General features: G+C 40.3%; 1 protein-coding gene across 6 annotated transcripts in view; it reads left to right on the forward strand.

The window, feature by feature from the left end:
• LOC149320104 (teneurin-4) overlaps window positions 1–22,697 on the forward strand; it is a 793,050-nt gene that overhangs the window by 668,821 nt on the left and 101,532 nt on the right. For all 6 annotated transcript variants that reach the window (XM_089512941.1, XM_089512942.1, XM_089512944.1 and 3 more), the window contains 2 exons: window positions 7,659–7,805; window positions 16,403–16,619. In XM_089512941.1, the coding sequence (XP_089369067.1) occupies window positions 7,659–7,805; window positions 16,403–16,619 (364 nt within the window). The remainder of the gene's footprint in view (window positions 1–7,658; window positions 7,806–16,402; window positions 16,620–22,697) is intronic.

The raw sequence follows: 22,697 nt of genomic DNA on the forward strand, positions 1-22,697 counted from the left end.
AAACCCCTGCTTGGTCATGTAAACCTACCAGGTGATCTTAGGCTAGTCACAGTATCTCAGCCTCAGAGGATGGCAATAGCAAACCCTTTCTGAAGATGTGAAGTCGAAGGCTTTCATGGCCGGCATCCATAGTTTTTTGTGGGTTTTTCAGACTATGTGGCCATGTTCTAGCAGAGTTTCTTCCTGACGTTTCACCAGCATCTGTGGCTGGCATCTTCAGAGAATGTTTGCCAAGTTCTTTCCAGGCAAACATTCTCTGAAGATGCCAGCCACAGATGCTGGCGAAACGTCAGGAAGAAACTCTGCTAGAACATGGCCACATAGCCCGAAAAACCCACAAAAAACCTTTCTGAACAATCTTGCCAATAAAACCCCATGATAGTTTCGCCTTTGAGTCCCCATAAGACAGAAACAACTTGAAGGCATCCAGGTCACTTGGAGCTCATCAGTGTCACTGGTTTTGAAACTAAGGTGTGGGACCAGCTAGGGAACTAAGGGTGGTCCTGAAAACTGCATTATTTCTACAATGTAGATGCAGACCTTGTTTTACACATTCATGCTCATCAGGAATCTTTTCCTTTCCTATCAAAATCTTGCCAAGTAGGCCTTTCCCTTCCTTTCTTTTACTGAGGAAAGGCAAGGGCAAAAGAAATGTAATGTAAAATTCTCTCCCCCTCCGCCACACACACCCTATTCTTCCAGGCTCCATCCCTAATCTCTCAATCAAATCACAATTGGAAATACAACTCTGTAGAATAAGCCTTCCAAGTGAGGGTTATGACTGGGACTAATTAAGGAGCTTTAATTGCCCAGATCATTAGCAGCAGATTATTTCAGCTACCAGTCTTGAAAAATTGCAAGGTAATCACTTGCTAATCTGAGTAAACAGCCTTGCTAGACAAGGAAATGCCACTGTATACAAGACAACTGGCTTTGTTTTCTTCCACTCTCCACACACAACTTTTCTCATTATTTCTTCCTGAAAGGTTGGCAAAGGAATATGTGTAGGAAGTCAATCATGACTTCAGTCTTGCTGTTGAATACTTTTTACCTGCCATGCAGCTACACGAATGAGTCTGTTTAATCTTTTTGCCTCTAACGATGATGATGATGATGATAACACCTTTTTCACAAAAGGGCAGTACATCAAACATATACAATCAAAAACGAATGATAAAACACAACACTGTAAAATGCTAAAATATTAAAATAATGTACTAATATGCTAAAAACAAAATCCTCTACTATAATGGAAGAGGAGATCACAACCAAGTATTTCCATTGTTAAACTAAATTATTCATTGTTAATATCCAACAAGAACAAATTATAGTTAGTCTGAGTTACGATTTTTTTTAAACAAGCCAAGATGAAACCATAGTTTCTGATCCTGGCTTGTTACGGTAAATCACAATTTAACTGTGGTCTCCAGTTTAATGTAAAGATGAGCTGGTTAGCTTAAACCAAGAAGTAGATACTTCCAGTCCCCACTTTTTCAAGGGGAGAATCAAGGACTTAATTTCTTTGAATCAGTTTTAAAAATTATAATTGCATGTGATGTGAGCTGTACAAGTGGAGAGCCTTTTCTTTTCTTAGATTTCCTGTTTTCACCCAGCAAAAACTCTTGTTAAATGTCTTCCCAGGTAACAACAATCTAAATATTCTTTTTGCTCATCATTAATTACCCTCTTCTACCCTATCCAGAATTAAAAGTAGGTTGTAATCTTAGGGCAAAAACATGTAGTGTTACAAAAGCTGTAAAGTGCAATATATATTGGAATGGGACTCATCTAGATATCCGGATGTTCTTCGATAACAAGTCCCAGTGTTCTTCACCAGTGGGTATTTATTTATTGTTATTATTGAAACTGGGATTCAAGGCAGATATGCTGGCTGACATCTGGACTATCATATAATTCTCACTTGTGCTATATAGAATCATAGAATCGTAGAGTTGGAAGAGACCACAAGGGCCATCAAGTCCAACTCCATTCTGCCATGCAGGAACACACAATAAAAGCATCCCTGACAGATGGCCATCCAGCTTCTGTTTAAAGACCTCCAAAGAAGGAGACTCTACCACACTCCGAAGGAGTGTGTTCCACTGTCGAACAGCCCTTACTGTCAGGAGGTTCCTCCTAATGTTGAGGTGGAATCTCTTTTCCTGCAGCTTGCATCCATTGCTCCGGTCCTAGTCTCTGGAGCAGCAGAAAACAAGCTTGTTCCCTCCTCAATATGACACCCCTTCAAATATTTAAACAGGGCTATCATATCACCTCTTGACCTTCTTTTCTCCAAGCTAAACATCCCCAGCTCCCTAAGTCATTCTTCATAGGACATGGTTTCCAAACCCTTCACCATTTTAGTCGCCCTCATTTGGACACGCTCCAGTTTCTCAATGTCCTTTTTGAATTGTGGTGCCCAGAACTGGACACAATATTCTAGGTGGGGCCTGACCAAAGCAGAATAGAGTGATCTAGACACTATACTTTTATTGATGCAGTAGATGCTGATGGTGATGTAATGAGACAATCAGACAGCAAGATAGGAAAAAAACACAACAGTAAATAAAGTTAACATATATAATTTGTCCAAATAGAGCAGTATTGTCTTGGACAAGCAGTAGCTCTCCTAACTTAAGTCCTTTTAATTACAGATTTTGCATATCAAATCTTATACATGCAAAACATGTTATCCTGACACAGTTATGGCCTAGGCGTGAATTTCAAAGGGAATGATAGAGATGCTCTTAATGAAATCTACAAGAATGCCATTTTTAGCTAAATCATGACCCTTGTGTAATCACCTGAGAATAACAGGTATTGGAGGCACTAAAGAAAATAAGGGTAGTGATATCCCCTTACTCCTTTTTCAGACACTGGCTCTAGATCATCCATGATAACAATCCATTAAAAGCATATTTATTTGTTGAATTCATGTTCTGTGCTTCCACTAAAAGAAACATTTAAAATTGGCTTAAATAGTAATATTAGCTGTGCTATATATGCAGCAAGTATTATTTTTCTAATTGCTCAGCCCACATTCCACTGGTTTCAACCAGTTTCTGAAGATTAGAAGCAGCGCAGCAAAAGCAGGCTCACAAACCACCACTGATTTTGTGCTCACCATTTGTCCTGTGTCTCACATTGCACCAGACTAAGTGAGTTGTTAACATCATTCCTAATAGCAGAAACGTTAATTGGGGATCTAGAAATGCTTGGTCTCAATTTCATTTGGTAAGTCCCAATCCCATCTATATTTTTTCTAGATCTTGTTTCAGATTTGGTTGAGAGGCTTTGTGGCTTCATCCCACACTAAAACTTGCCCCCTCCAAAAGTATATTCCTAATTTGCACATTTATCTTCATAATTGACTTAATTTATACAACAACCTCCATGGACGAACTAAAGCATGTTTCTGCATATACATTTTTTGTCAGTTATGTGTATTTTAGCCATTCATGATTTAAAATATGCATACTGCTTTATGCACCACTTTATTTCCCAGAAATGTCCTACAGACTTTGCAAAGAGGCAAATCATGGTGGGAATTTTCTTGCAACAAGTTACGGGAGGTGCAAAAATGCAACTTCCCCAGAGAATGTTAGCAAAACTGAGAAAAGGTGTTTGGTTTTTTCCCATCCACACCTCCAGGTTTTCCAAATGTTGATGGCATGCTTGTAAGAATGCCATGTACACAGAATTGATATACTAATATCTCTCCTTAATACAAAAAGTGCCTCTCTGCTTGGATTTTCTTGGGATGGTTAAGTGTAAAAGTGTGACTCCAGATAGTAAAGTATACCAGAGCATCACACTGGCCTAGATCCCATTGCTGCTCCTAACCAGAGTAGGACTACCGAATCAATGTGATGTGTGCAAGTGTTGGCTTACTATGTTCCCACTCAGTCAATCCAAGCACATGGTAGTGATGCTGATGGATCATCATCATCATCATCATCATCATCATCATCATATTTATTTCCTGCCTCTACTCATGGATTAAGGCAGAGAACAACAAAAAATACATAACATCAATTTAAAAACACAACATCAGTTAAAACATGCATCAATTTAAAAGAACAAGTAAAACACATACATATTAAAATAATCCACATTATAAAATTGACCAATTTAAAAATCAGCAGCATAGACCTGCTGGAAGAGACTGTCTATAATGCTGTTTTAAATTTGGACAGTGTGTTCAGCTGTCAAATCTCATCCCGCAGGTCATTCCACAGTCTAGGGGCAGCTGATGAAAATGCCCTCTGGTTGAAAGTTGCCACCATAGTTCTATTTAACTGGACTAAATGTCTCCAAGAGAACCTGAGTGTGCGGGGCAGATTATACACAAGGGGACAATGTTGTAGAAAACAGCCACCTGTGAACTTCTCTCAGCAGCCCACAGCAAACGTTTGGCTTGACAGAGGAATGAGTGGGGACCAAAGTCAGTTGAAAACACAGAGTTCTTTATTATGCCGGCAGTTCCAAAAGGAATTAGTATTCCAAAAATTCTGGGACGCAGACCAAAGGAAAATGGCTACTTTTATAGGGGTTCAAACAAAGGGACCCTCTAATACATCTCATTGGTCTCAGGAGCAAGCCATTTAAGGCTTTAAAGGTAATAACCAGCACTTTGTTACCAGAAAATAATTGGTGGCCAGTGGAGTGATTTAATGTTGGTGTGATATGATCACTTCTGGAAAATGATACTAGCAACTAATGAGCACCCACTGAAGTCAAAATGAGTTTACCTTGTTCTGCGAATTCATACACATCAATCTTCTCCAATTTGGGTAAACTTGTTGCCTTGGAGATGCTGTTGGATTACAACTCTCATCATATTTCACCAATGGCTAAGTCTCTAGGGATACTAGGATATATAGTCCTACAACTTCTGGATGGGCAAATTTCCCCACTAGTCTTCATCTGGTACAAGGAAATGTCTAGTTCCCATCCAGAAAATATTTAATAATTACATTGAAGGTCAAATGGTACCCAAGAACATCTAGGTAATAGGTTTAAAGGGGAAATTAAAAGATTTGAAATTTTACAGGCTAGGTAGGAATATACATTAAACATGTCCCATCATATTCATAATGTTATTAAAAATCATTAGAAGATAAGGTCACCAATCAAATTGTATGGTAATATGGTTTTTTCCCCTGTTGTGTTAAGGCTAAAATTTGCTTCTAATAAATGCAGGACATTTATCAGAGAGCTACATAATGCTGGACAGATGAAATTAGGACAACATAATTGGTATCATTGTTTGATGGAAAAAGTGATAAAATATGAGAATTGTGACTGTTAAAATTATTCATAGCTACTATTCACCTTCAGACTCTGATTTAACATTATTAGGTTTATTCTATTTTGCTCTGTTAAAAAGTGTACAATGCTAGAAATGAAACAGCAAATTGGAAAAGCTCAATAATTAATTCATTAATGCAAATACAGTGTGCAGTGCCATGATGAAATCCCCAGGTTTTAGTAAATAAAGTGAAGACATTTCTTCTCAGTTGTTGTCCTTTTGGTTTCCAGCTAGCTCATTCAAAAGGTATTATTATTGATAGAAGATGTGAAAATGTTTATGCATTTGATAGATGCAAAAATAGAATATTCTAGCATTGGTTTAAAAGATAAATACCGGATATACTTGACTATAAGTCGACCTCATGTATAAGTTTTGGGGTCAGAATTATGGATTTTGCTATGACCTGTGGATAAGTGGAGGGTAAAACTTTGGGACATATAGCAAAGGATCTAAAGGATGAAGCAAAGCAAAACAATGTCATTTGCAAAACAATGTCAAAGAACTTACAAATGTCCAGCAGACATAACTCTTTGTGCTCACTCTTAAGGCTGGATGGATGAGAGACTAGAGGGGTTCAGTGCTTCCAGGACAGATTATACTCTTACTTTTCAACAGAGGATGGTTCATTCTTTTAAATAAGAGTTAAAGTATAGTGCTTACATTGATCCATGGGTAAGTCAACTCAGGTTTTTTGGGTCAGTTTTTTTACCTAAATTTCGAGACTTGTACATGAGTATATACAGTAATACATTTATTATTTTATTTTATTTTATTTTTTGGTAAAAAGGGAGGCCATGGAATAGTATACAGTATATGGGTTTTTAATGCATGTTTAATGTGGAGCCAGACCTAGATACCGTAATCGCATCAGATCCTGTCAGATCTTGGAAGCTAAGCAGGGTCTCTCTTGGTTAGCACTCGGATGGGAGACCACTAACTAATACCAGATACTGTAGGCTATATTTCAGAAGAAAGAACTGGCAGAACCCCCTCTCAGTCTTTCTTGCCATAAATTATCAGTCAACATGAAGGCACATACACATACAAGTAAAGGAGCCAAGCAAATCCAAATATTTGTTATTAATTCAAAAACGTTCTCAGCATGCTTTTGAAGGCAGAACAATTGAGGAATAATTTAGACAGAGCAGTTTTTATTTTATAATTTGTTGAAAAACCTGCAAATTATTCCATACTGAAATGAAGACATATTGATGATAAATATGTAGTATACATTTTGTAAATATGGAATGAAAAATATGGAAATATGGAAACCAATAAAAATTATAAGTGAGGGGGGGGGGGGGAGAAAAGAAATGAAGACTAGGTCTGAGATCCTGCATTGGGAAACATGCATGTATCATGTAGTTATATATTTGGAGCTATGTCTCCCCAGTGCCACTCCCCCCAAATTCCACATTATAAGCAATGCACACACACACACACCCAAAAAACCACGGTCATTTCCATGCTGTCAGAGAGCAGGAGGATCAGTGGGAAAGTTTCAGCTATTTTTCTCTAGCTGGACACTTTGCAACAGCTATCAACAGAGACCTTTGGGAGGCCCTTGCATATAACATCCTTACAGCATGCATTGATCAAATATCTGGATGCATCCTGACTAATCACACCATTCTCCAACAATGTGGATATTGCTGTACTGGGTGGGTCTGTAGGTTACAAGGTGGTTGGGGGAGATTTGGTCACTGCATGTTTTGAATAGAGTTCTGGCCTCTTCACTGACCCAAAAAGTGAGTTACAATGTTACGATGGCATAAATCCAGCTTTGTTGTTGTTGTGTGCCTTCAAGCATTTCCCAACTTAAGGTAACCCTAAGGTGAACTTATCTTGGGGTTTTCTTGGCAAGCTTCCTCAGAGGGGGTTTGCCATTGCCATCTTCTCTAGCTGAAACAGTGGAACTTGGCAAGCATCATCCAGTGGGTTTACATGGCCGAGTCAGGATTCGAACCCTAGTCTCCAGAGTCATAGTGCAAACCTCAAACCACTACACCGCACTGGCTCTCAAACCCAGCATACATTGTACTTCCTTAAGATGCCAGCCAATGTGTGTGTTTTTTTAAAAGAAAAATATGGCTGGGTTTGTTGCACGGGGGGTGTATGTCAAATCATTCATCATTTTGGTTCAGCTTGGGCTGAATTGTTTTGAAAAATGACTTTAGGAGACAGGGGACATGCAACTAAGTGAAGTCATCAACCCAGGGTTCTGCAAATACCTGTTGGTCTAGACATAACAAACATGTTGCTCTCATTTTCTCTGTCCTTAATTTTAATTTTCAAATGCCATCTTGTTGCAACAGAACTTTCACTTCCCTTTCACCTCTTCCAGAAGGATGCCCTGGTTTGTGTAACGGCAATGGCAGGTGTACTTTGGACATGAATGGGTGGCACTGTGTCTGCCAGCTGGGCTGGAGAGGAGCAGGATGCGACACTTCCATGGAGACAGCATGTGGCGATGGAAAAGACAACGATGGAGGTAGGGCTTCTTGGTGGTTGCTTTAGAAATCACTTCCTAGGGCCCCTACAATTTTTCCCGGCTTAATTTTCTTATGTCAGCAAGCAAAGGTTGTTTTTATTATTCTAACAGGCTTTTGAGATCTACGTTTGGCAAAGAAAGGGCTTTTCATATGGTATTATAGTGTTCTAATTGTCCTGTTTTTAAACAGCTTTTTATTATTTTGAATTGTACATTCTAAATTGATTTTCAGGTTCTTAATAACAACAACAACCACAGCAATATACACATAATAACTTTTCCAACCTCTCCATTAAACCAGCCTGATTTTTGGCCAACAGATGGAATTAAGGTCACCACACATGGAAAGTACATTACATTTTGATCGTCCCACATCCATTACTCCACATTCCCGGCTGAAAGATCACAGTAAATCACAGAAGGAAGGATGTCTGAGATTCTGGAGAACCACAGAGTATATACTACTAAGCTATCTGTTTGAACCAGTCATCTGTACCTGTGTGAGAGCTTCATGTGTTTTTAGGGTGAAAACTCCATGGTAATACGCATGGCTATATACATGGTAACCAAGGGATGCAATGGCTTGGTGGTTAAGATGCCAATTCTGATGGTTGAAAGATTGGAAGGTTGGCAGTGCGAGACCCAAGTGCTACATGATGGAGTGAGCTCCTGTCACTAGTCCCAGCTTCTGCCAACCTAGCAGTTTGAAAGCATGGAAATGCAAGCAGATAAATAGGTACCACTTCAGTGGGAAGGTAACAGCATTTGGTGCAGTCATGTTTGCCACATGACCACCAGAATCATCCTCAGACAGTGCTGGCTCTTTGGCTTAATAATGGAGACCTCCCCCTACAGTCGGTTACAACTAGACATTCATGTCAAGGGACTGCCTTTACCTTTCTATACATGCTAAAACACTCTCAGGGCTGCTTCACCAGTGGATTTCTGCACTGACAGGGCTTTGGATTAGATGGTCTTTGGAATCCCTTACAACTCTGTCATTCTGTGATTCCGTTTTGCATACAGAAGAACTCTTACTTGAGACACAAAAGTAAGGCCTGAGTAGACAGGCCAGGAAAGCACGGACTGAGCCCATATTTTCCTGGCCCTGATGTTCACCCAGGTTGGTGTTCACACACCTGTTCCTGTGCCAGCCCAGAACCAGTACATCGCTCCTTAACTTGCTGGCTATTGAACCAACTGAGAAGCCCCCCAGTCAGCATGTCTGACATGGAAATGGGGTGCCTGGCTGCACCCACATGGCTAGGTGCTCTGTTTCCACATCAGACATAGCAACTGAGGGGGGCTTCTCAGTCAGATTGATGGCCGGCAAGGTGAGGAGCATGGGGAGGCTGTCTGAGTCTCCTAGAAATTATGTGCAAAACCAGGGATTAATTATCCTGGGGTAAATGCTGTTTACTCCAGGATCAGACCAGATCCTTAGGAGGCACATCTGGACAGATATGTCCCCAGGGGTTTTGCCTACTGATGCAGGTAACACTAGAGGAAAGCCAGGACATTTGGCCTATGCAGACAACCTCATAGACAATATTGGGCTAAATAGACCAGTAACCTGGATTAATGCAAATAAATAATCTCTCAAAATGGCATGTTCCAGGAGTGTTACCTTTTGACTTCCATTGTCCCCAACCAGTATGTCCATTGGATATGCTAGCTGCAGATGGGAGTTCTAGTCAAGCACAGCTGGGAAGCTCCAGCTAAGAAAAATTAGATTAGAGGTTTACGCTGCGGAAAGAATTACCAGAGCTAAACGGCATGTGAGATGATAGCTAGCTAGCTAGTTAGCTAGATAGATAGATAGATTTTGTTCATTTATATCCAGATTTTCCCAGTAATGAAACTCAACAAGGTTTACAACGGCGGGATACAAACCGCCAAATAGTACATCATCAATACGTACTAGGGTTAGGAAGGGGCGGTGCTTCCGCACCCCCCTAACCCTAATACGTATTGAATACGTACAAGATGGCGGCGCCTCGCTACGTCGCAAACGCGACTCCAAAAGAAGCTCCATTTTGGAGCTTCTTTTTTGCTCCGCGCGGGAGCCGCGCGGTTTGGCTGCTGCAGCTCCTGCGCGGAGCAAACGGCGGCGGCGGGGGGAGCGCCGCAAAGCGGCGGTTTGTATCCCGCCAACATTTTAAAAACAATACAGATTAAAACTACACTAAACATCTATAATAAGTGTAAATGAAAATGTTATTTAAAAGCCATAGAATTTATAAAGTTAAAACCACTAAAATAAGTAAAAGACTATATACAAACTGAAAAACAGCACAACCATTTAAAGCCCATCCCCACCATTTCTGGAAGCCTGTAGGCATTATAGTGTCTTGCTGGATCTGCATCTCTTTTCAAAACTTTTGCAAAGAACGACTTCACCGATCAAGATCTGGATTATGACCATGAATGGAAGACCCTTCCATGCCTCACCAAAGCATTTGCCCATGATGGGAAAAGTTGTTGACAGAGATTTGTAAGGCTAAACCAATGCTGCTCTGGCAAAATGCTCTCTCCTTTTTTCCTCTTAATATTTTTTCTATTGAGTAATGTCAGTCAGGTTCTTATAATTGGCTATTAACAGCAGCTTATCTTGTTACTGAGAAAGCTCCGGTAGACTGTTAAGGTTTGGATTAGAGGGTAGGAGATGTCTCATTGTAAGAGGGACGGAAGGAGACATAATTTGATTCTGTAAATCATGGTGCCTCTCCTCCCGACACACACAGACACACACACAACCTTTCAAGGCAAGAGTGAAGTGTCAGCCTTGAGTGTGTCTTGTTTCACAAACAAGACTGTTTCAAGAAGAGGGGAGAAAGCTACAACCGGGTCAGAGATTATCTGTTCCAGAAGGAGCAGAGAATGTGATTTCTATATATATATATATATATATATATATATATATATATATCCCTGGATGCTTTGGATAGTTTTGCACATCTGGTGTGGTAAATGGCCCAAATTACTTCCCATGAAAAAAGATTTAGAAAAGAAAAGAAAGGGGCTACCAGAAGTCACACTCCCTCCCTACATGCTGTTTTTTAAAAAAATACAAACTATAAAACAAAGGGCACTTTCTTCTCTCCCATGAAACTAGATACCTCCGTCTTTGTTTCTGTTTGCAACAGACTCCAGGCGGCAATACCGTTTACCCGCACCAGATGTGTCAAATATAAGGATTTAGACTGTAATCTCTGCTTCTGTGAATGGGAACAGAAATTGCCATATTTAGAGTTGGGGAAGGACGTGTTTTCTGCACCAGAAGCAGAAAGGAAACTGCCATTGCTACCTTGAAATAGCATTATTCAAGGTTTTGGTGCCTGCTGGTCACAATCAGAGCTTGGAAATTTTACTTTTGGGGGGATATTCAGAATGTACCCACCTGGGAGATTTAAGGGACTTTAGTCCCTCTAAAAGTAACATTTCCAATCTCCTGTCAGTGTCATTTATGTATTTGGTAGGGATATAAAGAACACTCACACATTTTCCCATCCTCTGACAAGGTAGGATAGTGTGGCCCATTTTTTTGGCATGGACAATAGTGCATTTTGTACAAAATACAGTGTTTTCTATACAAATGTGTTGTTTGCAATTTTTTTCACCAAAAGCACAGAAGAAAAATGTGCAAAAACTCTCCTAATCTTAACCAGCGAGGAAAAGAAAACTTTTCAATTTTTTCTTTTATTTATTTATTCTTCAATTTATACCTCACCTTTCTTCCACCATGTGACCCAAGGGAGCTTACAGTAATTTAAAATAAAAGTGTATACAGGTTGAGTATCTCTTATCAGAAATGCTTGGGACCAGAAGGGATTTGGATTTTGGATTTTTTCAGATACTGGAAGATATGCATATACATGATGAGATATCTTAGAGATGAGTCCCAAATCTGAACACAAAATGCATGTATGTTTCATACATACTTTATACACATAGCCTAAAGGTAATTTTTATACAATATTTTCAACAATTTTCTGCATGAAACAAAGGTGAGTTCCACACCGCCCAAAAGTACGTGTTTGGCATGTACTAGGGTTAGGAAGGCATGTCCTTTCCGGATGCCCCTAACCCTAGTACATGCCGAGCACGTACAAAATGGCAGCGCCCATTCTACATGGGTGCCGCCATTTTGACGTAGTGGATGCTTAGCGTTCGCATGTCTCTGTGCCATTATGACACCGCAAATGCACCAATGGTGCTTTGTGGCATCATAACGGCACCGCAAAAAGAAGCCACTTTTTGCAGCTTCTTTTTGCTGCGTGGAGGAGCCATGTGGTTTGTCCGCTGCAGCTCCTTCTCGCAACAAACACCAGCACCGGCAGACCGCCCTTTTGGGCAGTCTGTAAGCAAAAGTGTCACTATCTCAGGTCCAAAACACACTGCAGAAATAATCCAGTTTGAGACCACTGTAACTGCCCTGGCTCAGTGTTAGGATATTCTGGGAATTGTAGTTTTTGTGGCACCAGAGCTCTCTGACAAAGAATGCTAAATGTCTCATAAAACTACAGTTAACATAATTCATCCAGAGCTTTAAATGTGATTTCCTAAAGAGTTGTTACAGTTGTATTTCCAAGGCTTCCCAAAAAGTAGCTGGTTATCACTGGAGTTACAACTCTTAAAAACCAACCATTCACTTCTCCATTTCTCAAAAAACAACTGAAATAATTTTTTTCCTTACTTTTTTTTAAAAAAGATCATCTGAATATTTCAAGCCAGTTTAACCTTAGCACCTATTGCAAAACACAAAGCAGCATTTGAGCCATGTCATAGACGGCATCTGCACTGCAGAATTAATGCAGTTTGATACCGCTTTAACTGTCATGGCTCCATGTTAGGGAATTCTGAGATTTGTATTTTTGTGAGACATTTAGCTTTCTGTTTTAGAGAGCTCAGGTGCCACAACAAGCTACAAATCCCAGGATTCCATCCCAAATTTTATGAAGATGTCATTTTTCCCCCTGGAAAAAAAGCTTCAAAATTCTGGAAAGTTTATATTTCTACCTAGCACCATGCAGACCTTTTGGAGCAGGTGCAGAAATAAATGTATTAAGTTAGTTTGGATCCTGAATGTTTAAAAAAGCTTGTTTTGTCTCAAGTCTTGAGCTTGATTCTTGGCTTTATTTTTTAACGGACATGCCAATTTCAACATACCAAATGACTAATACTGAAATTCAATTACTACATGTTGGAGTTTTCCTTATTCAAAAATCCAAAATGTTCATATATATATATTCATGGGTGGCTGAGATAGTGACATCTTTGTATTCTGATGGTTCAGTGTGCACAAAATTTGTTGCATGCACAAAATTATTGAAAATACTGTATAAAATTACCTTTGGGGTATGTGTATAAGGTGTATATACAACATGAATGAATTTGGAGTCCCATCTCCAAGATATCCCATTATACATATATATGCAAATATTCAAAAATCTGAAAACCTAAATACTTCTGGTCCTAAGCATGTCAGATAAGGAAGACTCGACCAATAAAGTTTTTCCCCCTTATTTTTATTTTATTAGGAAAACATTACTTTAGAAGGTGCTGCTTCATATGAAGCTTTGTTTCTGCCTGGTTCTTGTGAGCTGATTTCTGTTTGTGCACATGAGTGTGTGTTTTGAATCTGCACAGCTGAAGCAGATCCTAAATTTTCCTGAGCTGAAGGGCACATAATCCTATAACACCCATTAAAAGTCAAAGGGAGCTGAAAAGCTGAATCCCAGATCCATTTTCAGAGTTTAAGAGCTTTAAACATGTCAATGGCAAAGACCCTTTGTCATACTTACACCTGATCAGGATAACGAAAGGAGGATAAAACGTCTGCTACTCAAGGGGAGAAAGAAATATTAAGTGAAAGGTTAGTTCAGTTGAGTCCATGCCTCATCCCAAATGCTCTGCTGTTAATTTTCCCATGAAGCACACTCCCTGCTGCCACTTGCAGTTTTCTTTCCATCTTTGCAGACTTAATCTGAGTCAGGAAAACAAAAGAGGAGCCAAAAACAAATGCAGCATATATTCTTACCATCCTCTTGGTTACATTCTCAGGTGTAATCCCCAGCAGTGGCGTCACTAGGATCAGTGTCACTCCAGTACAGTAACTCATGCTCACCCCCAGGCTCAGAGCTGCCAGGCCAATGCCCTTCATGAGTACATTGGGCTGTTGTGAAAGAGAAAGGCTCTGGTCTACTTGCTGTCAAAGACCCCTGATCCCCCGTTATTCCTATGAATGTATTTTGGAGTGATCCTGCAGTTAAAGATGTTCTGTACCTCCTTGGATATCTTTGTACTCCTTTATCCTGAGTGTACAATATCAGCTGGAAAGCTCATGGGTTCAGCTCATTCTCCTCAGTCACTAATCAGATGTGGGAATGCACCAAAAACTATTCCAGCCGCTCTTGCATACTTGTGGAAGAAGGAATAACTTTATGCTGGAGACAGAGGTTACTTCTTCCCTGGGTGTGCAACTGTGCACCCAATAGAGTTACCAGATTGAAAAGTGACATGGCTCCTGTCCCTTTAATAGTTGTATACAAGAGAGAATTTCAGCAAGTGTTGTTTGTCACCTGGTTATATGACAAACAATGCCTGCTAAAATGTCCTCTTCTTGTTTGTGTTGTGTGCTGTGCATTCAGGTCATTTCCATTTTATGACAACGCCAAGCTACACAACCATTGGGTATGATGGGTACACAACTATTAAAAGGATAGGAACTGTCTCCAGTTTTTAATCTGGTAAATTTACAAGCCAGATAGTGGCAAAGGAACAGAACTATAGCCATGATTACCTCTTCCCCATTGTACACCTGGGAATGAAGTGGGAAAGAGGGACCAGACTCTGCACTCCAAAAGATGGTGTAAGTATACCAGCAGAGACTTGCACTCTGCTAGCGCATTTGTTGGATCTCAGCCATAGGAAACTACCTTATCCTGACTCCAGCCATAACTAGAGCTGAATATTTGCATATTTATTTTTTGGGTACAAGGACAACTAATTTGAAAAAAAAAAAGTGGAGTCTCCTTCCTTGGAGGTCTTTAAACATAGGCTGGATGGCCATCTGTCAGGGATGCTTTGATCTGGATTTCCTGCATGGCAGGGGGTTGGACTGGATGGCCCTAGTGGTCTCTTCCAACTCTACGATTCTATGATTCTATGAAATGTTTTGTTGCTACTGGGTGATATTACAGGAGCTTTCGTGTATTTTTAAAATTTCTCATATTTCAGGATTTTTTTGTACAAAAAGAGAAAAAACAGCATTTTCTCTGTATAATAGTATATTTTGTGCAAAATTCAGTACTTTCTGTGCAAAAATTTGGGGATTTGTAAAAATGAAGTTTTTGAAAAATGTGCTGAATTAAGGGGGGAAATCTCAGTGCTAGGAAAGGGTTGACATCATTAGATGGAAATCCATTCATTTTTTAACTGTTGACCCTCAATCTCATGATGTTAATCCTTTCCTGATATTGAGCCAGTTTGTAATATAGGGTAATGGCCAGGAATAAAGCTGCCTATGGCCATTATTTCAGTAACAAACTGTTCAGTAATTAAGCTGCTCTTTATCGAGAGCAGTCTTAGAAGATGGCACATTGAGTAACTCCTACCTACTGCATAGAAAGAGACTATGAAAATTTTTTACCCAGTCAGATGATAGTGGAGAGGAATTGTTGGGAAAATACAGGGGGGTTGGATTAGCAGTTATTTGGAGTCTATCAGAGTGAGAGAGAATTCATTTGGATTTTAAGAGACCTGATTAAGGCTATTTTGAATTTGATATTGCTTGACAAAGCTAGGGTTGTGAAGAATATTCTTTTTTCTTGAGAGTGTGTGTCTGGGTACAGTGAGTGTCTCAACACATCAAAACACCCCGTCCAAACTATTCTCAACCACCACAAGATTTTTCACATTTTTGCAACTTTTTGAAAAGAATTCCTTTGTGCATCAAAACAGTGGCTGGAATCCTGTTGGTAAATTAAATCATTGTAAACTGAATTACAATTGCATAAAGCTGAATTGTGCTATTGCATAATATTTGTGGAAGGAGCACAGTCGTAGCTATACCACTGGGACCATTGCACAAGCAAATTGAGCAGCATAGCCTTGGTCTCAATGTACAAACTGTCCTGATGTACAACATGTCCTAAAGCACAGTGCATCCTGATGCACAATGCACACCATTGCTCAATGGGAACTCCAGCAACAGGAAGTCTTATGGGATGCCCTATTGTGCTTTGTTGAAATTCATTAGCATGGTTGTGCATTATGCCAGCAATATAGCTCCATTATTGTAAAGTTATGCATTGTAGCCTCTGTTTCAGGATCTCGAGCAGTGTTTTTTGCTCCAAAATATTGAAAATGTACAGACACAAAAAATGTTTCTTGCACAAATGAATTTTTCATTCATGAATTTTTCAAATCCAAAAACACAGTAGCAGAAAAATTCACAAAAAAAATTGCAGTCATGCCCAGCAGGGAGAAAAGTTCTGAAATTCATTGTTTCAGGATGCAAAAATGCAATAAGCAGATATTTACACTCTCATAATGCCTGCACAATCTGTACCTTCCCTTTGCTGTCTGATCCACAGATGGACTGGTGGATTGTATGGACCCAGACTGCTGCCTTCAGACGCTTTGCCATACCAATTCACTCTGCTTAGGCTCTCCGGATCCCCTTGATATAATACAAGAAACGCAGCCTCCTGTGACCCAACAAAATCTTTATTCATTCTATGATCGGATCAAGTTTCTAGTTGGGAAGGACAGCACACATGTCATTCCAGGAGAGAATCCATTCACTGGAGGGTAAGTCCTTTTTGTTTTGTTTCTTTCAGCAAGAACCAAGCAGTTTGTTATACCATTAGTATGCCTACATGATATATGAACCATCTGCAACAGAAGAATATGAAGCACCATCATGTTTTTTAAAAAAAAGGAAGATGTGGTTTTATAAATGAAGGTCCACATAATATGGATGATTTTGGAGAGTCTTGCAGTATTAAACTGGATTGCAATCTGAAGAACTAAAAGTAGAAAATATCCCATATCAAGTGATGTTTCTAGCGAGTTTCCCCCCTAAAGTTTGGCATCACTAGCTGACTTTCAGACAACAGCAAAGTGAATATGCTTTGGGGAAAATTAAATAGCGGCCATGAACTGTATCATACCACTTTTAGTCTGCATAATTGCTTTCTGATCATCTTGCCTATGTGAAAAACTGCCTCCAACAAGAAAAATAGAATGAGAAGAGTTTTTTAAAAATTCAAAGGAGTTTTTTTAAAAAAACCATTCAGAAACAGTACGCTCCCACCTTCACACCTATTACTATGTTACTTTAACTCAGGCTGCTGCCATACTTCAGAATTAATGCAGTTTAACACTGCTTTAACTGTCATGGCTCAGTGCTAAGGAATTCTGTTTTGTGAGGTATTTCGCCTTTTCTGTCAGATGCCACAACAAAACTACAAAACTCAGAATTCCTTAGCCTCAGAGGTCGGCAGCATGGTTTCTTGCATGTTGTTTTTTGCTATTGTTTTGCTCCCAGATGCCCTCTAGAGGAAGTGATGTGCAATTTTGTCACATTTTTAGCCCCCTGAATCATTCTGAGGTTTTCATGTTGTTGTGTACTTTCAAGTAATTTCCATAGAATCATAGAGTTGGAAGAGACTGCAAGGGCCATCCAGTCCAACCCCATTCTGCCATGCAGGAAATCTCAATCAAAGCATCCCCAACTGATAGCCATCCAGCCTCTTTTTAAAGACCTCCAAGGAAGGAGACTCCACTACACTCCGAGGGAGTTTGTTCCACTGTCAAACAGCCCTTACTGTCAGGAAGTTCTTCCTAATGTTGAGGTGGAATCTCTTTTTCTGTTTCCGGCTTATGGCAACCCTAAGACGAACCTTTCATGGTGTTTTCATGGCAAGATTTCTTCAGAGGAGGTTTGCCTCAGGGAATGGCAATGGCAAACTTCCTCTGAAGAAATCTTGCCAAGAAGACACCATGATGGATTTGTCTTAGGTTCATCATAAGTTGAAAATGACTTGAAGGCACACAACAACAACAAGTGGAGCCCTCCACGCTCTCTTTTGGGACTAATGTGACCTCAGCTTCCTACAGTTGTCTACCCCTCAAGTGTTGATTCTACTGCCTCTCCATTCTGCCAGCTCACTCTGTTGCATATGCAAACTGCTATACCACCCTGAATGCATCCATTCATATCTGATTTTGGAAGCAAAGCAGGATCAGGCCTGATGGATACCTGGTTGGGAGACTAGCAAGAGAATACCAGGAACTTCCAACTACAGCTAGGCGAGAGTCTTATCTGAAATCCTGGGAAGCTCCTGCCAGTCAATGCTGCCACAACTGGCCTCAGGGGACCAGTAGTCTAACTCAGTAAAGGCTGAGCCTCCTTTATCTAAAATGCTTGGGGATTTGGGGAAGTGTTTTGGATTGTGGAGTTTTTCGGATTTTGGAATATTTGTATATACATAATGAGATATCTTGGAGATGGGACCCAAGTCTCAAAATGAAATTTATTTATGTTTCATAGATGCCTTAAACCAGTGATTCTCAAACTTTAGTTCTTCTGGAATTTTGGACATCAGCTCCGAGAAGCCCCAGCCAGCTTGGCCAACATTCAGGAATTCTGGAAGATGAAGTCCAAAACATGTAGAGTACCAAAGTTTGGGAATCACTGCCTTATACACATAGACTGAAGGTCATCTCCTTCCTCCTTGGAGGTCTTTAAGCAGAGGCTAGATGGCCATCTGTTGGGGATGCTTTGATTTTGATTTCCTGCATGGCAGGGGGTTGGACTGGATGGCCCTTGCGGTCTCTTCCAACTCTATGATTCTAGGATTCATCTTATACACAATATTTTAAATAATTTTCTGCATGAAGCAAAGCTTGTGTATACTGAACCATCAGAAAGCAAAGGTGTCAGTATCTCAGCCATCCATGTGAACAATTTGGGGTATTGGAATATTTTGGAATTCAGAATTCCAAAATAAGGGAGACTCAACTTTTACTGAGATGACTTCCTATGAGCCTGTCTGTATTCCAGAACTGAATAGGTGTTTCTAAATACACCATGGAATTCCTTGAGCCTCTAGCAGTTAAATCAATTTGATTTACTGTATATATTCAACTATAGGTCAACCTTGTGTATAAGTCAAGGGCAGGTTTTGGGACGAAAATTATGGATTTTGATATGACCCATGGATAAGTTGAGGGTAAAACTTAGGGGCATCTAACAAAGGATGTAAAGGACAAAGCAAAGGAAAACAATGCCAAAGAATTTACACAATTCCAGCAGGCAAAACTGTTTGTGCTCATACTAAAGGATGGTTGGATGAGAAAATACAGGGGGTTCAGTTCTTCCATGACACATGACACTCTTGCCTTTCACCAGGGGATGGTTCCTTTTTAATGAGAGTTAAAATACAGTACAGTGCGCCTGCATTTTATGTGGGTGCGCCATACGCAGCTTTAAGCATACTCTGAAAGCCGCACCGGAAGAGCCCCTCGTGCCCCCAGAAGAACGAATGGGTTGTGCACTGCGGACGCAAGCCCCATTACTTCCTATGGGGCTCCAGCATATGCTGATTTCCCCTTACGCGGAGGGATCCAGAACGGATCCCCGCATGGGGGAGAGCCCACTGTACCTACATTGATCCGTGGATAAGACGACTCAGTTTTGGGGGGGGGGCAATTTGTTGACCTAAATTTCTAGACTTATACATGAGTACATACAGTAAATGATGATTTAAATCACTACTCAGAAAGACTTTATTTAATCATGTGATTCCCCCCCCCCCCAGGGGGCTCTCTTCCTTACTATAAGCTTCATACATATTTTACACAACTCAAGAGTTACCGAAGACTCATTCTTTCTGATCATGGGACTAACCCTGTAGTAGTGATCTCTGAATCTTCATGGAGTAAATAAAAACAGACTTCATCTGCTGCCTAGAATCACTTGCAATACCAGGCAATTGCTGGAATTGTCATACTCCCTCCACCCTAGGCTGTTTTTTTAGGAGAACCACACTTCTTGGAGCTTTGCTGTCTGCTCGAAATGTTGTTATAAGTGAAGATTATGTCAGTGCCATACATAATGAGGTTATGTTTGGGGGCTGTGTGGGTTTTGACAGGTAGGTTTGTTACATATAGATTCTACATCATGTCCATGTTTAATGAGCTCTCTCCCTTGACAACCAGACATCTGTAACCCTACCACAATTCTATTAATGTTCTCCGTTATAGAGGCTGTTCTAAATTCTGTAGCAACCAGGTTATCTAGGAAATCTCTCCATCGCCCATGCCTAGCCTTGTTGAATATTATCACCTCAGATTCAGATTCAGTTCTCTGAGTGCTGTCAGTTATTTAGCCAAAATGGTAATGACTGGTTTAAAAAAGAGGAGAAAGACAGGAGCTTCCATGGTAGAGTATCTCTAATTTCTGTGTATGGTTCCAAAAGCTGGAGAGTGAAGAAAGCTGACAATGTCCAGGAAAGCATCCAACAGTCGATAGCAGCAAGACAAACAAAGATAATGGCAAAGCAAAAGAATAACAAAATACAGTCAAGTCCTGAGTATCAGACAGCCAGAAACCAGAGCATACCAAGGGTTAAAAAAGCAAGGTTGTTTAGCCAGTCCAAATGTCAGGGTTTGAGTAATCAGAATAGTCAACCAGTCCAAGAATCCAGGGTTTCAACAAGCAGAATCATAATTTCAAAATCCACAGGGTCCAATCAAGGAAACCAAGCAACAAGAGAGTCTCTGACAAGGATGTTTTCACCAGGGAAGTCATTTAACCCCTGACAAAAGTTCAGGCATTCTTCCCAGACTTTTATCTTCAGCAATTTCTAGTACAGCTGATTCCTAGTTGCCTGGCATTTCTCATAAAGTCTGAGGAGTCTCCTCCCAGTTTTCTCCCCATTTATGTCCAACTTACTGTCCACCGGCTGTCCCACTATCTGATCTGGACTGTGGAGAACAGAAGCACTGAAACAGCTTTGCCTTAAATAGAGGGCTGGATGGTCATCTGTCGGGGGGGGGGGGTGTTGATACTGTGTTCCTGCATGGCTGGATGACCCTTGGGGTCTCTTCCAACACTATGATTCTGTGTTCTCAAAGTCAGTTCTGTCTGAAAATGCCCTTATCCCTGTATCCTTTTTTTGGCAAGTCAAGTGTTTTGCCCTCTTTTGCAACACAGTGACCCTTTGTCATTCCAGAGAGAGAGAACTGGGCGCTGAGATATCACTCTCAAAAGCCAGTAGCTTGATAATACAATGTTTCTCATGCCAGTCCTTATGGTGATGGACAGCTAAAAATGGTTTAAAGATACAAAGCAAACAGCAAGAGTAAGTGGCTGGGAAATCAATAAGAGAATGAGCAAATGGCACAAGAGCACTTGTTATCTGTTCATCAAGATGATGGGGAAAGACGTCCTTTGCATCTGGAATTTAACTCGGTGGCTTGTTTTATCATCATAAATGCTCAATTCAATATGGACGTTCATTCTGAATTTTGTCATTCCTCCCCCCTTGCATATGAATAATGCATAATGGCAGAATTTGGGGAGAAGGCAAAGGCTTTATACATTGAGGTGATTCATCAATGTCCTTTTTATATCTCTCTTCCTTTTCTTTATCATCCGTAGGAGCTCTTTCTTCTTCTCTCCCTCCTACTCTAGCATCAGAGTAGCTTGTCAGCTCCACTTGTTTGCCTGTAATTCAGTAATAAATTCACCCCAAAAGCGAGCTGTCACAGGTCATTGGTTTACCCATACTCCATCAGACGACTGAGCAACTGCTGTTCCCTTGCAAAGAGGAATGGAGATGCATCTTTTAAACCTTCAGGGCATATTATATAGTCCCTGAGCCATCCATTTCATAACACTAACTCTTCTGCACCTACAGGAGTATACTGTATGCTCTAGTCTCACTGTTATGCTTCTACCAAAATGAAACACCTCCTGCTTTCTCCATTCTTCAGAACATCCAATTTTTCCTGGTTAATTCTTGCCCTTTTCTTCCTGCCTTTGGGAACACATGGTGGACAAGACATAAACCAAAAAGCCACAAGATTACACATCCACAATAGCTACAGTGGCTGCCTCTTCTCCATGAGTTGTCCAGCACAACCCAGCAAATGTTCCCTCTGCCTCCAGATTGCCATATGTGCTAGCCTCCCTACAACTATTATGTAAAGCACCAGTCAGTTGAGCTTTCGGGGGCAAGGATCCATCCCTGAATAACAAAGATCACATTCAAGCAATACTATCCCACAGAATTAAGGGATGGAAGATAAGATTAGAACATTTTAGCGAGAAAACCACAGCAAAAGAACACAGTGTTTTGACATTCTCAGAAGGGATTCCCAGATCCCATGTGATGACAAGATGGTTCTCTGTTGAATATGGTCTGCCTGTTTGAAGGTATGTGAAGGGGTATGTGACCTGGGCTGTTATCACCCATTCAAATATTTGCTAAATGCTGTTGTTGTTGTTGTTGTTGTTGTTGTTGTTATGCTTTATTTATATAGCACTGTATATTTACACAGCGCTGTACATACAAACAATAAAATACATAAAAGTAAACCTGCCCATGGCGTATATTCTAAGAAATAATAGCATAATACATATAAATAATATATAACTATACAGGAAGGAATGCGATAAAATAAAGCAGGCAACAAATTAAAAACGTCAAATAGCAAATAATAGTCACGCAATGCCTGGAAATGCTTCCCTGAATAGGATCATCTTCAACTCAGTTTTGAAACTGGTTAAAGAAGTGATGACCTGTGAGGCTCGTGGGGGAAGAAGGTTCCAGGAGTGAGGGGCAGCAAGTCAGAAGGGACGAATCCAGGACGGGGCAG

The sequence above is a fragment of the Sceloporus occidentalis genome, unplaced genomic scaffold (assembly GCF_023333645.1).
Source record: "Sceloporus occidentalis isolate IW3139 unplaced genomic scaffold, rSceOcc1.0.p SCAF_2, whole genome shotgun sequence".
NCBI lineage: Eukaryota > Metazoa > Chordata > Lepidosauria > Squamata > Phrynosomatidae > Sceloporus > Sceloporus occidentalis.